The sequence below is a fragment of the Drosophila tropicalis genome, unplaced genomic scaffold (genome assembly GCF_018151085.1).
Source record: "Drosophila tropicalis isolate 14030-0801.00 unplaced genomic scaffold, ASM1815108v1 contig_573, whole genome shotgun sequence".
Classification (NCBI taxonomy): Eukaryota; Metazoa; Arthropoda; class Insecta; order Diptera; family Drosophilidae; genus Drosophila; species Drosophila tropicalis.
In genome coordinates this window covers 3,164,482-3,178,278 of record NW_027173049.1, presented here as the reverse complement: position 1 = coordinate 3,178,278, position 13,797 = coordinate 3,164,482, and the positions used below count along the sequence as shown (strand labels likewise).

At 33.5% G+C, this 13,797-nt stretch overlaps 1 protein-coding gene and 1 long non-coding RNA gene across 8 annotated transcripts; both read left to right on the top strand.

Annotated features, from left to right (window-relative positions):
- Positions 1–1,600: 1,600 nt before the first annotated feature.
- On the top strand, positions 1,601–3,340 carry LOC137575593 (uncharacterized). Its single transcript, XR_011032201.1, has 3 exons — positions 1,601–1,647; positions 2,830–3,040; positions 3,110–3,340. It is a non-coding gene; the product is annotated as an uncharacterized lncRNA (long non-coding RNA).
- A 1,003-nt stretch (positions 3,341–4,343) lies between these two features.
- Positions 4,344–12,033, top strand: LOC137575583 (G protein alpha q subunit). 7 transcript variants are annotated; one of them, XM_068288182.1, is made up of 12 exons: positions 4,345–4,505; positions 5,059–5,101; positions 5,250–5,546; positions 7,252–7,658; positions 7,722–7,906; positions 7,973–8,127; positions 8,262–8,390; positions 8,633–8,761; positions 8,927–9,056; positions 9,120–9,273; positions 9,364–9,471; positions 9,987–10,262. In XM_068288182.1, the coding sequence occupies exons 4-12, from the start codon at positions 7,541–7,543 to the stop codon at positions 10,067–10,069; spliced, it is 1,191 nt and encodes a 396-aa protein (XP_068144283.1). In that variant the 5' UTR covers positions 4,345–4,505; positions 5,059–5,101; positions 5,250–5,546; positions 7,252–7,540; the 3' UTR covers positions 10,070–10,262. The 7 variants fall into 7 exon arrangements, with proteins under 7 accessions (XP_068144282.1, XP_068144283.1, XP_068144288.1 ...); XM_068288181.1 differs by lacking the exons at positions 9,364–9,471; positions 9,987–10,262 and adding exons at positions 9,628–9,735; positions 10,350–12,033 and having other exon boundaries at positions 4,344–4,505; positions 5,059–5,546; XM_068288187.1 differs by lacking the exons at positions 8,262–8,390; positions 9,364–9,471; positions 9,987–10,262 and adding exons at positions 9,628–9,735; positions 10,350–12,033 and having other exon boundaries at positions 5,059–5,546.
- The last annotated feature ends 1,764 nt before the right edge of the window (positions 12,034–13,797 follow it).

Genomic DNA, 13,797 nt, shown 5'->3' with positions numbered 1-13,797 from the left:
GCGAGCTGGATATCGACGGAGATGAGTTTGATTCATCTGATGAAACGGGTGAAACAGACCATAATGGCACAGTTGGAAGAGACTGTGGTGAAACAGACCGTATGGAAACAGTTGGAAAGGACTGTGATGAAGAGACGGGTGAAACAGACCGTATGGAAACAGTTGGAAAGGACTCTGATAAAAAGACGGGTGAAACAGACCGTATGAGTGTTGTTGTCGATGCTACGTGGTGGTACCTTGCCGTGGATTCTTGAAACGTAAATGAGAACATAAAGAAAGGAGAATGTTTGTAAAACTAAAAGAGAAAATGTTATTTGATAAGAATGAAAACGTGGAGGTTATAAAATAAGAAAATATTGAAAGCATTGTAATGTTTAATGAATTGTAAAAGAAATATGAACGAACGAATGTTCAAATATGCAAGTAGAAAAATATGAAATAAGAATTTTAAGTTACGAAATATGTTATAGCAAATAAGAGATTTTGAATGAACATTAAACTAAATTTGTCAAACTGCATAAAACAGAATGTTTTTGGTTCAGTTAGTTAAAACAAAGATGTGAAAATGATGTTTGTAAAAGTGGTTTATATTCCTGCTACACGAGGACGTGTAATTTGTCAATGATGTAGAACTGTTTAACACTAGATATGTGCGATGACAGTATAGGCTGTCATCGAGTTTGGCTCGGTGTGCGGTTGAGAGAATTCAGTCTCCTTTCCTTCTGGAATTCAACCTGAAAGCACGTCAAGGTAAATGTTTACTACTACTACTCGAGATTTCAGTGTTGAAAAGTGGAAAAATCGGGTAAAGCTAGATTTCAGTGTTGTCAAACGCTATTTTTTATTTCGCGCGCTGTTTGACTGCCCTGGTAGCCAAATATTTTAATCTAAACTCAAAAGTCGAGGAATATTAGGCTGCTCTGGGCCCGAGTAGTAGTAGTAAACATTTACCAAAACAAAATAATACAATTTAATACAATTGTTTCACCTGGTGTATAGTCGGCGAGTCGACTTACTTCATTTTTAAATTGTGCGCATGTAAAAAGTTTGCGACGCCCTTCCGCTCAATGTAATTTGAAAAAAAAAAAAAATCAAATATGCATATCCCGTAATTTTTAAGTTAGTGAAATTAAATTTGGCTTACTTAAATTTGTTATTAATATCCACCAAAATACGAAATTTGATCGAAATAGTTCTGAAAATAGCCAAGCTATATAAGTTAAGAACACAAATCATAACATAGAAGACATAGGCCCAAGTCCATCAACACATGGGGTGTTTAGTCGCATGGCCATTGGTCGAACCTTTTTTATCGTCACATGCCCATTAGTCGCATGATCGCCTATCCTAAGTTACAGTCCTAACGCTAGGATAAATAAGATGCCTGGATTCGGCGCATACCCAGAATCACGCCACAATTTTCGGCAATAAACATAGAATGGTCTTGGACTCTTGTGTAAACAAAGAATAGTCCCACGTACTTAGTGGACTATTGGACTCATCCAGCGCCGCCGCCAACGCCGCCGCCAACGACGACGTCAAGCACCTAAGCGTTCGTCCAATATAATTCGATCCCTAACAAATCAGTCTTGAGCCTAAGTTCAAATCATCAGGTGACTTTGCTTAAGCTCGCAGAATTCACTCTAAGTTAGTTGTCAAAATCTTCCAGTAAAACTTGAATGTATTGTAAACGTAATAAGTAATAAAAGTATTTTTGAATAAAAATTTATTTTTTTATAACGTGAGTGTGTTACTGATCTAAAGCAGAGCCAGGCACTCATATCCGGGGGACGAACACGTTCGGCTCGTCGTATGTGTGTAACCGAACGGCTGCCGAAGTCCTCACACAAAAATCTCAAGAGCATGAGGGTGGATTTAGTTTTCCTCAGCATTTCGAAGCAAGCAGATCTATGTCGCTTTGTTGAGAGATGACACATGAAAAAATTGATCGCTACTTTGTTTTTCTATCTTTCTCTTGCATCAGTTTAGCTGCTGTACTCGTTTTCTTGATTTGAGGCAAAATTTTGTCAACTTTCATTTTTCGCAGTGTAAAGCAACACACGCAGACAAGCAAGTGCACACATACAACTACATTTTTCTAGCGCTCTCTTTGTGCCGGCCCCTGCTTTAGATCAGGGTGCATGCAAGAGAAAGATAGAAAAACAAAGTAGCGATCAATTTTTTCATGTGTTTTCTCTCAACAAAGCGACATAGATCTGCTTGCGTCAAAATGCTGAGAGAAACTAAATCCACCCTCATGTTCTTGAGATTTTTGTGTGAGGACTTCGGCAGCCGTTCGGTTACACGCATACGACGAGCCGAACGTGTTCGTCCCCCGGGGGATATGAGTGCCTGGCTCTGTTCTAAAGCAGGGGTAGGCACAAAGAGAGCCAGCTCAAACTGTCAGTGTATGTGTGCTTTACACTGCGAAAAATGAAAAGTGAATAAAATATGGCTCAATCGCTCAAACCATGATGAAATAACATAAGGTGGTCCCGTCGGCAAGAGACATACACTTAACGTATGTTTGCAATAAGTGCGAGTGAAAGGAATAATATTCTGAGTGTCTATTGATGGTGAGCGAGACGGTGATGCGATTGAGCAAACGTGCACTGAAGTTAAGTGTATACTTCGGTAAGCTTCGGCTTACGACGAGACCACCTTATGTTATTTCATCATGGCTCAAACCAGCACAATCGATGATCTGCTGCAAGAAAATAAATGAGAAAGCAACCACCAAATTAATTTTTTCATGTGCATTTATCCAACAACGCGACATAGATGCGCTCGAGTCGAAATGCTGCAGCAGACTAATTCTGTATTTACTAGTGATGTAAAAAAACATAGATGCATCGAACATCGATGATTTTTGGGCAATGTTTTCCGATGTTTTGTGACATACCGATGTTTATCGATGCATCGATGTTTGACAGAACATCGGGTGTTAAATTTCACAACATTGCAGAACACATGTTTCAGTGCCACACGGAAAAATTCGCGAATTTGTTTTATTTATTTACCCTGTGTTTGCAATGCCAAAGTAAGTAAATTGTGGAAAATATATGTATATAAATATAGTTATTTGCAATTACAAATGTATTTATTCTAGAATAACAACAAGGACAAGCTTTTGCTGGAGGCACTTTACAAAAATTGATGGAAATAGCGCAAAATGCAACATTTGCGACAAAGTTTTGAAGACTGCGGGTAACACGACCAACATGAAGGACCACCTGCGGTCCCTTCATAAAATAGATCAAAATGTTGAAGTGCCTGCAGTACCTAATATTAGTGGTGTGGCACAAATTATATTGTTAAGTAAACCACTCAATAAAGAAATAAAAAAAAAACTTAGAAAGCATTTATTTAAAAGGCTTTTAGGAATTGAATTAACGAAAAATAACGGAATTGGTAGAAACATCGATACATCGATGTTTATAGCCGATGTTTCACACAACATCGATTTATCATTTTGCAAACATCGATGAACATCGACATCGAAATTTCGACCCAAATTTACATCACTAGTTTTTACGCTCTCAAGGGCACTTCGTGTTGACTTCGGCATGCATACAGATGGTAAAACGATCACATGCCGAAGAAAAGTGCCCGCACGGGCTATGGGCGCCTACCCCTGATGTACATACATAACTCAGTTTTCATATTATTTTTTCATTGTCCTTAAATTCATCCCATTTACTGTTATCTGGAAAAAATTTCAAGCTTTGGACATTTGAAGCTTTTTGCACAGTCGATTATCAGCTGTTTTATTATTAGTTTTTGCATGTTAATCATCAAAGTTTGGCATAGCCGAATTTAACTTCTTTGATATTTTTAATACACTTTGTGTCACTGTAACTCGTACACCTATTTTGATTTACGTTTTGTATCTTTTGGAGTTAGCTTTTTGTACAAATTATGCCTTAAAACAAATGTATGCAACTATATGGATCCACCAGATCCATATGTTTTAAATTGTCACATCCAAATTGCAAGTAGGCACATAGTAAAAGTCCGCCTTCCCCATGGGTAAAATTATAACAGCGTGACAGCATTTTTATACAGTGAAATTTTATCAAATTGTTATTCTTATTAAAGTTCTTTTCATTTACAATTTCGCAGTGTATTGCAAGTCAACACTAATATTTAAATACCATAAAGCGTGCGCTTTAAATGCTAGTGTTGGTAGGTTACTACATTATTTCTACATGTAAAATATCAAACAAAATATGTATGTATATATTTTCGGCTAGACAAGTTAATGAGAACTTTTTGGTATTTTTATTCGTACGTCTGTGTCTTTCTGGTATTTCTGAACGTTTAGTGTGACTGTTTTACAAAATCCGAACGTTGAAGCAACAGCAAAAGGGCAGAAAAATAATTGCAATGTATCGGTTTCCGAAAGAAAATTGTTAATAATAAGATAAATATAATGCTAAACGTAGCCAGAAAGTAAATACGAGTCGTGTGTCCATGTTAGCAAACAATGCAAAATCAAATATGTTGTGAGTTACCCAAGAAAAACGTGCAGAACTTCTGCACTTGCCTCGAAGTGTACAAAGTTGAAAAAATCAGTTTTAATTTTCCAAGGCAGTGTTTAACAAAAATTAAAGAATAGGTGTTGAAAAGGAAAAGCCTTTTGCAATCGTAAAGAATGATTTAATCATTTTCTGACATTTGCACAGGCATTCGAAATATGTCGTATATTTTTTTTTTTTTTTTTTTTTTTGCCATTTTTGTTTTAGGCCTCGCCCGTCGCTCTGTGTGTATTCGTTTTAGGGATGGAAACCAAAAATATTGTGGTAGAGGGCGCCCTCAAGGGGCTAGGTGGCGCTTGGGTGGTCGAGTGTGACCGTAACAATGTGAACTTAGGTGTATCGTAAGTCTTTGAGAAGGGCAAACCTTTTCTAATTTAGGTAAATGCAATCCTAGAATTACCTACTGCTTGGTTTTAATGAATCTAATGTAGGCTATGTCCGTCAAATATAATTTTATCGAGTTATCTCTTTGCACTGTTATTAATATTAATCTTTTCTATATTATTCTTATCTCTTGCAGTTCCATTGCTTACAGAAATATAAACAAACACAAGAAGTATAAAGTATGCAGAAATTTAAATACCATAAGTGTTGCGTATAAAAACTAAAAAGTGGGGAATACAAACCCAAAACCGGAAACTGATATTTAATTTTTTGTCCTAGTCTGTTCTTGTCTTAGGAAAAGTTTTCATTATTTTTGTTTTGTTTAAGTAAATATTGTAGAATTCATAACGCACAATACAAAAACGGACCAACAGCCAAAAATAACGACTTCATCAAAATCAAAAGCCCACAACACCAACAGTTCGTTTTTTATAGTTAAATGTATCTTAACTAATATACACCCGGAATAAAGTTTTTTAAAAACTACAAATTTCTGACGGTCAAAAGGAATCAAGAAACAAACCTGTATGAACTGAGGAAGAAAAGCGCACGCATCCAAGGAAAAACAATCATAATTTATCAATTACTTTGGCTTTAGTCCCATCTATGGGTTAATCTAAATGCGTAAGTATACATCAATTTACAACGCGGTCTTCCTAAAGAATGAATATGACGAAAATTGCCGGACTAATTTTGTCGAAGTCGCAATTTATTTCCGCTTACACTTGCCTTGTAGTGAGTATATTACTTGGGAAATATTAAAATTTTAATTTCAAAACGTTCCGATGGCGTTAATGATGTTGATTGTAATACATCAAGCTTCAATAGCAAAAGGATGGCATCGAACGTGAATGAGATTATTATATATATTTTTTAAAACATAAAAATTTGAGTATTGCATGTGACGGATCATAAAACTAGTAAAACTTCCTCCTATCTTTTCGTAAAGCGAATTACCAACTTTTTAACAGACACATCAGATGTTTTTATCTTTCTATTTGTTTATCGTCCGCATTATCAGCTTAGATTTTTCAGACAAGGGCATTATATACATACATTTATATACATATGTATACAAAAAGAAAAAATAAAAATATTCACAAACTATTGTTAATATTTGACATGCATGCATCATATACATCCCAGCTAAGTGTCCACGTTAGCTACGTTACGTTACATATACATAGCTGGCTGCTAGTTTTCCATACAATTATGTTTTTCTTAATCCCTATCTCCTTCCTAGTTTTGGAGTTGGGAACATACATAACTTTAAATTAGGACTCTTAAAAATCTGCACTCTCTAACCAAAAATATGTTGTGTTTATTATTATTATTGTTATTATTATTAATATAAGTATAGGATATAGTTGTTAACTATCAACCTAGCTTTATTTTACAAGCACTGGCAACTAAGGCTTTCGGCTTAGATGAAAACTACATCCATACACTAGCCTGGGATTCGAACCCAGGTCCTCGTTGTTCAGTTGCCCAAATGACTGGGTCACTTAGACAACTCATCTATTGAGGACTGCAAGTTGTGTTTATACTTTAACGTCCTCCAATAGATCAGAAAATGAATATCTAAATTTTTCCGGTAGCTATTAACGTAGGCCGCAGCCTTGCCCTGTCTATCTATGTATTCGTTTACAATTGGATTAGGCAAGCAAAGACTACACCCAATATTTATCAACGGCAGGGTCTAGAACAACAACAGTTAACAAAGCTATTTAAAAACCGACAATTCAAAGAACAATTCTCATTATTATGGAACACAGGTTTTAAGATTTTATCAACTTTTTCTTTAAGTTTTTGTGTGTGAATATCATCCAAAATTATCTTTAATAATATTTCTATTAAATCAATAGTCAATTTTTTTATGTACTTTATAATTTTTATTTTTCTAAATTCTTGAGGTTATTTTGGTTCACTCTAATAACAGATTTGGGAACTTACCATTCTACCCTACTGGTCGACGCTGAAACCATACAAACGACCGAAATCAGCTTTTTTCTGCAATGAACTTGAGTTCTATTTGAGAAAACTGTTAGAATGTGGTGGCTATTTGGGGAGGTTTCACGGATGCAATAGATCATCGTTCATGCGCATTGGAATATAGAAACACTTCATGACCATAGACAAGCCAAGTGCCAGCCAAAGTCATGGGTACAAAAGAAATTAAGCACAACTAAAGTTAGACAGTCAAATATGAATGGTTTGATGCTACAACTAAACACACCGTGTTGAGCGTTCGTTAAGCAAACATCTTTAGCTCTGGGTACTAAGTTAAGATGATCAAATCGGAACTGAAATATTATCTATGTTCTTTCAGGTGCCCAAGTGGTTACGTTTCATCAAGTCAGAGTCTTGCATGTCTATCCGAAAAACAATTAAAAAACTGAGCCTGTAAAGAAAGTAAAACAAGAACGAAAAGCCAAAAAATCGTAACCGGAGGGGGATTGTGTGTGTGTCTTCAAGGAATCAAACACAAAAAATTATATACCAAATTATACCATTAACGTCCTAAACTGCAGCCTTAAAAACAATTAGAAGAAAAGAGGCCAGAGCCTAGTTGCAAAAACTCAAGACAGAGCGCGTAAGCGTTTATAAAATTAGTTAGCATGGAGTGCTGTTTATCAGAAGAGGCCAAGGAACAAAAGCGCATTAACCAGGAAATAGAAAAGCAACTACGCCGGGACAAGCGGGATGCGCGTCGGGAGCTTAAACTGCTGTTGCTGGGTAAGCATGCCAAAATAGAGATTGTTTCTGATTGTTTTCACTTTACTGCATTACTACGTGCAGGCACTGGCGAGTCTGGAAAATCAACATTTATTAAACAGATGCGCATTATTCACGGCAGTGGCTATTCCGATGATGATAAACGGGGATACATTAAACTGGTATTTCAAAACATTTTCATGGCTATGCAGTCTATGATTAAGGCCATGGATATGCTTAAAATTTCCTATGGAGTAGGAGAACACAGCGTAGGTCCCACATAAGAGTATTCGTATCACAGCAGAAAATATTAATAAATCCATTTTTTATTTTAGGAACTTGCCGATTTGGTTATGAGTATCGACTATGAAACAGTTACCACATTTGAAGATCCATACTTAAATGCTATTAAAACGCTTTGGGCCGATGCTGGTATCCAGGAGTGCTATGACCGTCGTAGAGAATATCAATTGACAGACTCGGCGAAATAGTGAGTTATCTGCTTTCTGGGTTTGTGTAAAACACCTAATTGACTGACATTACACTGGATAGACCTTCATGACTATCAGCAATTTGCTTCATAACAACGACAACTAAATCATTTCTCAAATTATTTATTATCAGTTATCTTATGGATCTCGATCGTGTGGCTCAGCCTGCTTATTTACCCACTGAGCAAGACATCTTAAGGGTTCGTGTGCCGACCACGGGGATCATTGAATATCCCTTTGACTTAGAAGAAATTCGATTTAGGTGCGATTAGTAAAACTACTTTAATATCATACAAATTATGTTAAAGTATATTAAGCGTTTAAAATCATATTTTAGGATGTACTAGTTTTTATAGGATTAAAGAATATAAAGCTTGTATAAGTTTCAACACAATCTCATTATCTACTAGAGACTATGACAGTTTGTAATGACCAACTTGGACAATATTTTAAACATTCTTGAGGTCTCGTTAATTAATTAATAGACTCTCTTTCCCATATTAGCTATCTAAGCGATATAGAGCGCATAGAACAAGCTGATTATTTGCCAACAGAGCAGGATATTCTGCGTGCCCGAGTGCCAACAACTGGCATTCTTGAGTACCCATTCGATTTGGATGGCATTGTGTTTAGGTATCTATATGGTATTTAATGAAAACAAAAGTAGTGCATATTGGATTGAGAGTATTCAAGGCTACCGTTAAGCTTATGTATTATGTAGTGCTAAGAATGCTAGTTTGTCGTCTATTATTATTTTAATCTGTTTAGTTTTGCTAATGAAATTTGCTTCTAAAATAGGATGGTCGATGTCGGAGGACAGAGATCGGAGAGAAGGAAGTGGATTCATTGTTTTGAGAATGTGACCTCAATTATATTTTTGGTAGCGCTATCTGAATATGATCAAATCCTATTTGAATCTGATAATGAGGTTAGTGGAAAAAAAAAACTACAAAACGCCGATCATTTGATTTATTTCATTCTTCTGTTTCAGAACCGAATGGAGGAGTCAAAAGCTTTATTTAGAACTATTATTACTTATCCGTGGTTCCAAAACTCATCGGTTATTCTTTTCCTAAATAAGAAGGATTTGCTGGAGGAGAAGATTATGTATTCGCATTTGGTTGACTATTTTCCTGAATATGATGGTAAGTGGTCATTCTTAGGCCAATTAAAGGTGATGGCAGTGATTATAATTTACGTATTAATACTGATTCTTTTTGGTGATCCTTGCATAGGACCCAAGCAAGATCATGCAGCTGCCAAGCAATTTGTTTTAAAAAAATACTTGGCCTGCAATCCTGATCCTGAGAGGCAATGTTACTCACATTTTACTACGGCCACAGGTTGAATTTGTTTTTTTGGTGTAATTTTTATTCACTTTCATATTCACTGGCAAAATGCAGCATCAAGCGCTATGTTTACTATTTTATTTTATTGAGTATATTTGCTAATTTGCTAACAAAACGAACACAAAACACATATTCTCCCCTCAATAACAGGTCCTCAGCGAGATGCAATAGCAGCCCGTGAATTCATATTGCGAATGTTTGTAGACTTAAATCCTGATTCTGAAAAAATTATCTATTCTCATTTCACCTGTGCTACAGGTAAGTAAAATTACTTCGTTGGTGTGAGTGTGGGAGGGAAACCCTTTTAAATTTTACAGCCCAAATTCTTAAAACATTTGTTTCGCAATTCGGTTACTTACGATGAAGGTACAGTTACTCTGATAACAGTCTTTGCTTATATCATTCAAATGCTTTCCATTGTGTTGCTAGTCAGTTAAAAAGTTCTAAGTTTACATATTTTAATAATCGATGCATTGTTTAATTATGCTGCCAATGTTATGGAAAACTAGACACCGAAAATATTAAACTTGTGTTCTGCGCAGTCAAAGACACAATTATGCAAAATGCACTTAAAGAATTTAATTTGGGTTAAGATGTGTCTACGCTGGAATATGTCAACATGATGAAGTATTGCAAAACTAAAATAGAATGAATTGTATCCGATTAGTTTTGTTTTACCATACATAATACATATATTGATCTGATGAGTCAGAAATAAAATAAAAATGTAACGAGATTCTAAAAAAATAAAATGCAGCCCATTTTAATACTTTTTATTGATAAAATGTTAATTTATTTTTATTGTTACTTCGATTTAATTATCAAAGTGTACTAATGGGGCAAACTTATTTCTTGATTTCTCCCTTTTCTAGATACTGAAAACATAAGGTTTGTGTTTGCTGCTGTAAAGGACACAATTCTGCAATCAAACCTTAAGGAATACAATTTGGTCTAAACTGGATTTAGATCGGATAACTATTTTTGTGATTTTTACTATATATATATATATATGCACAAAAAATGTATATGTATACATTCGTAATTCCTTTTTCGCATTATAATGAAAACAACAACTATGTGGCATAAATATTGACTCACAAAAGATTCTTAACCAAAAAAAAAATAATAATAATAAATAAATGATCAGGAATCGGAAATTTTAGAATATATAACAACTAAAACTGAACAACTTATATATAATGACATTTTCAATTGAGTCGACAAAAAAATGGGTAATTACATATTTAAAAAAATCAATCCCACAAATAACAAAACTTAGCATAAAGGAAAATGAGAAAGTACTAATTATACATATATATACGTATATAATTAAATTTCATTACCATAGAAATTTTGTAATAAAAGCGAAAGAAAAAAACCAATTGTAATCAAAAAAAAAAAAAAATATATACATATATATAATAAATAAAATAAAATTATAAGATACGAAGTGAAAAGCTTAAAACGGAAATGGAAATAATATTGCCGTACTGAAGTCGTAGAAAATAGTTTTATCGATATGGCAACAACAAAAACATTACAAGCTTTTTATGACAACAACATCAACAACAACAAATTGAATCTACTGTTAAAGAAAACTGTAAACCAAAAGTCGACAAAAAGAAGAAGAAAGAAAGGGATTATTGTATTTTTTTTAGTTTAAAGCAACCATAAATAAATATTGGAATCCCAAACTATTATTTAAACAAATCGTTTAAAAACAGCAGTGGCGAAACAGCAAAATGAATGGTCTATATACGCCCACACCCACAAATAAAGTCAAAAATTTACATGAATTCCAACAACAAAGTACTCTCTGCAAATTAGAATACCATACTAGCACAAAAACATTACCAAAAGAATAAAAGAAGAAATCATAACCGTATTCCTAGGATATACCTTATCCTAATTCTGTTAGCTGCCTTTAATGTAATTGGCCAATGAAATCCAATTTAATCTAATTTATAAACCCACCACCAAGAAGTCAAAGTACTTACATTACAACCTTACATTCTGAACCTTCAAACCAATAATTCAATTATATCCAGGTTATCTAGTCTGGACTATCCCCTTCATATAAATAAAGTCAATACACACTTTGATTATCAAAACACAATTGACACGTAAAAACGTAAACAGATAGAAAAAGATTTAAAACATATTTCAGGACATAGCAGAAACAACTGATGTGCTAAATGACGTTGAGCCAGGTAGGTGGAAAAGGCTCTGGTCGTTACGCTACCAAATTAGAAATTAAATTCGGAAACAAATTCCACTTCACAGCAAAAAAGTTAAAAAATTTCGATATTCTATAAAATTAAAGGATAAATTGTCTTTTCCTACGTGGTATAATGATTTGATACATTTTTTATTAATAAATGCCGCTCGGAATATACATTTTTGCCGTCACGGAATATTTAATGTTTTAAGTTAAGCCAAATCAATTAATGTTCAATACGTAAACTTATGGAATGCTTTATTTTTGTTCTAATTATCCAAACCTTTTGTTTGCTAACTCGATTTCAATAAAAAAAGTCACCATTGTTTTGGCCAGTTTTTATTATGTTCATTTATATTAACTAAAACGTACGTATTGATTTGGAATATATAATAAAAATAGAAAGTTTTACTCCTTTACATGTATGTATGTACATACGTACGCAGAGAAATTATGACACATAGTCGTACATACAGTGTGTCCAACAATTCTAACTAAAAAATTCTCTTTTTAAATATTTTTTTTACATAATAACATTAATTTTCATAATAAACCATTAAAGAATCTATAAAACAAACTTTAGTCCCAAAAATGAAAAAAAAAAAATCTTTTGAGAAACTAACAAGTGTCTATTCATTTTGCAATCAATTCTTCAAAACTGCGCCTAATTAATAAAGTGGTGTTTAATCACAAATATTTTGTAATATATACTCCGGACAGCGTTTTCCGACCTTTTTTGTTTTAAATTGTGTGAAACTCCTTTAGTGGTTAAACATGGGGACCTTGTTCGGGTGTAGCTTGTAATTATTTTCTAGACACAAGAGAGCAGCACCAATTTTTATTTTATAAACTACCACGTAGTTTTTTAATTAGACGTAGTTTCGAAGAATTGTTTGCATTTTGAAATTGATTTTCTATTTTTGCAGAGAATTGATGAACATATTGTATGCATGTGTATGTAAAAGAAATTTAAATAATATATGGTCGCCATATGCCGTATTAAAATTTGTGCGAAAAAATTGACTGCGCCTTTTAAATATCAGCGTATATTGAAACCGTAAAAAACGGTTCAAAACTTCTCTTTTAAATTAAAATTTTTATTTGTTTTTTTTTTTTAAATGTTTGAATTCAAGGTGACTCTTAACTTTCTTGGTACAAATACATCCTTTCATTCATTCCATAATCCAGCCTTTCCACCCCATTGTATTAATAGCGTAAGGACGAAGGAATCAACAGTGTGTTGTATAAAGCTTTAATTCACGGAGTAAAAGGAAACAACAGAAAAATAAAACCTAAATGAGAAAAAAATAAATATTTTTTATCGTTAAGACTAACTTATTGATTAGCATTAGCTTTTAAAGCTTTATTAAGTCAATGTGTGTGTCATTGTATTTTAATTATAATGATGATAATACCATAAAAACAACAAATAAATACATACATATGCATACACATACGAGCCGATAGGAGGTAAAATATGAAGCTATAAATAATTTGGTTGCGGTTTAAATTTTTCCTTTTTGTTCCTTTTTAGTAGTGCCATTACGGGATACATGCATAAACATATTATTAATTTTTCCGTCCAGTGTAGGCAGTGATGAACACCAAGGACAAATGGAATGGGTTGTCCAACTTTTGCTTCTTTTTCTTTTAAAATTGCAATAGTTATGGCAGAAGATCAAACAAACAGTTTTTCTTAGTCTTGGTTTCTATAACACACTTGCATTCCAATTATACATTTTTTGATTATTTTTGCTGCGAACCTGTTGTAGAATCAAGTTGTATATTAATTCATGTGACTTGCAAAGTTTGTTTATCAATTCGTTTTTATAAATTATGTAAATATTTAATACTCAATAAACAGTACTCTAATGGGTAAAATTACACAATTAATGTATGTATTTTGTATTTTTATATACACATTTTGGTTAAATGTAAAATTTTTACCAAAATCAAAAAGCGTCTAGTTATGTATTTTCAAATAAAAAAAATTACAAATAGAGAAGCATAACAGTTACAAACTAAAAAATCGAATGCTATAGGAATTTCAAAACAATAGGAGATAATATAACAAACTCAAAACGAACGCTGCAAAACTGCAA

Excerpts from the sequence above, each read along its gene's own strand:
- LOC137575583 (XM_068288181.1), top strand. The coding sequence starts at position 7,541 with ATGGAGTGCTGTTTATCAGAAGAGGCCAAGGAACAAAAGCGCATTAAC. Across the intron at positions 7,659-7,721 it reads GCTTAAACTGCTGTTGCTGG|GCACTGGCGAGTCTGGAAAA; the intron begins GTAAGCATGCCA and ends TACTACGTGCAG. Across the intron at positions 8,128-8,261 it reads TTGACAGACTCGGCGAAATA|TTATCTTATGGATCTCGATC; the intron begins GTGAGTTATCTG and ends ATTTATTATCAG.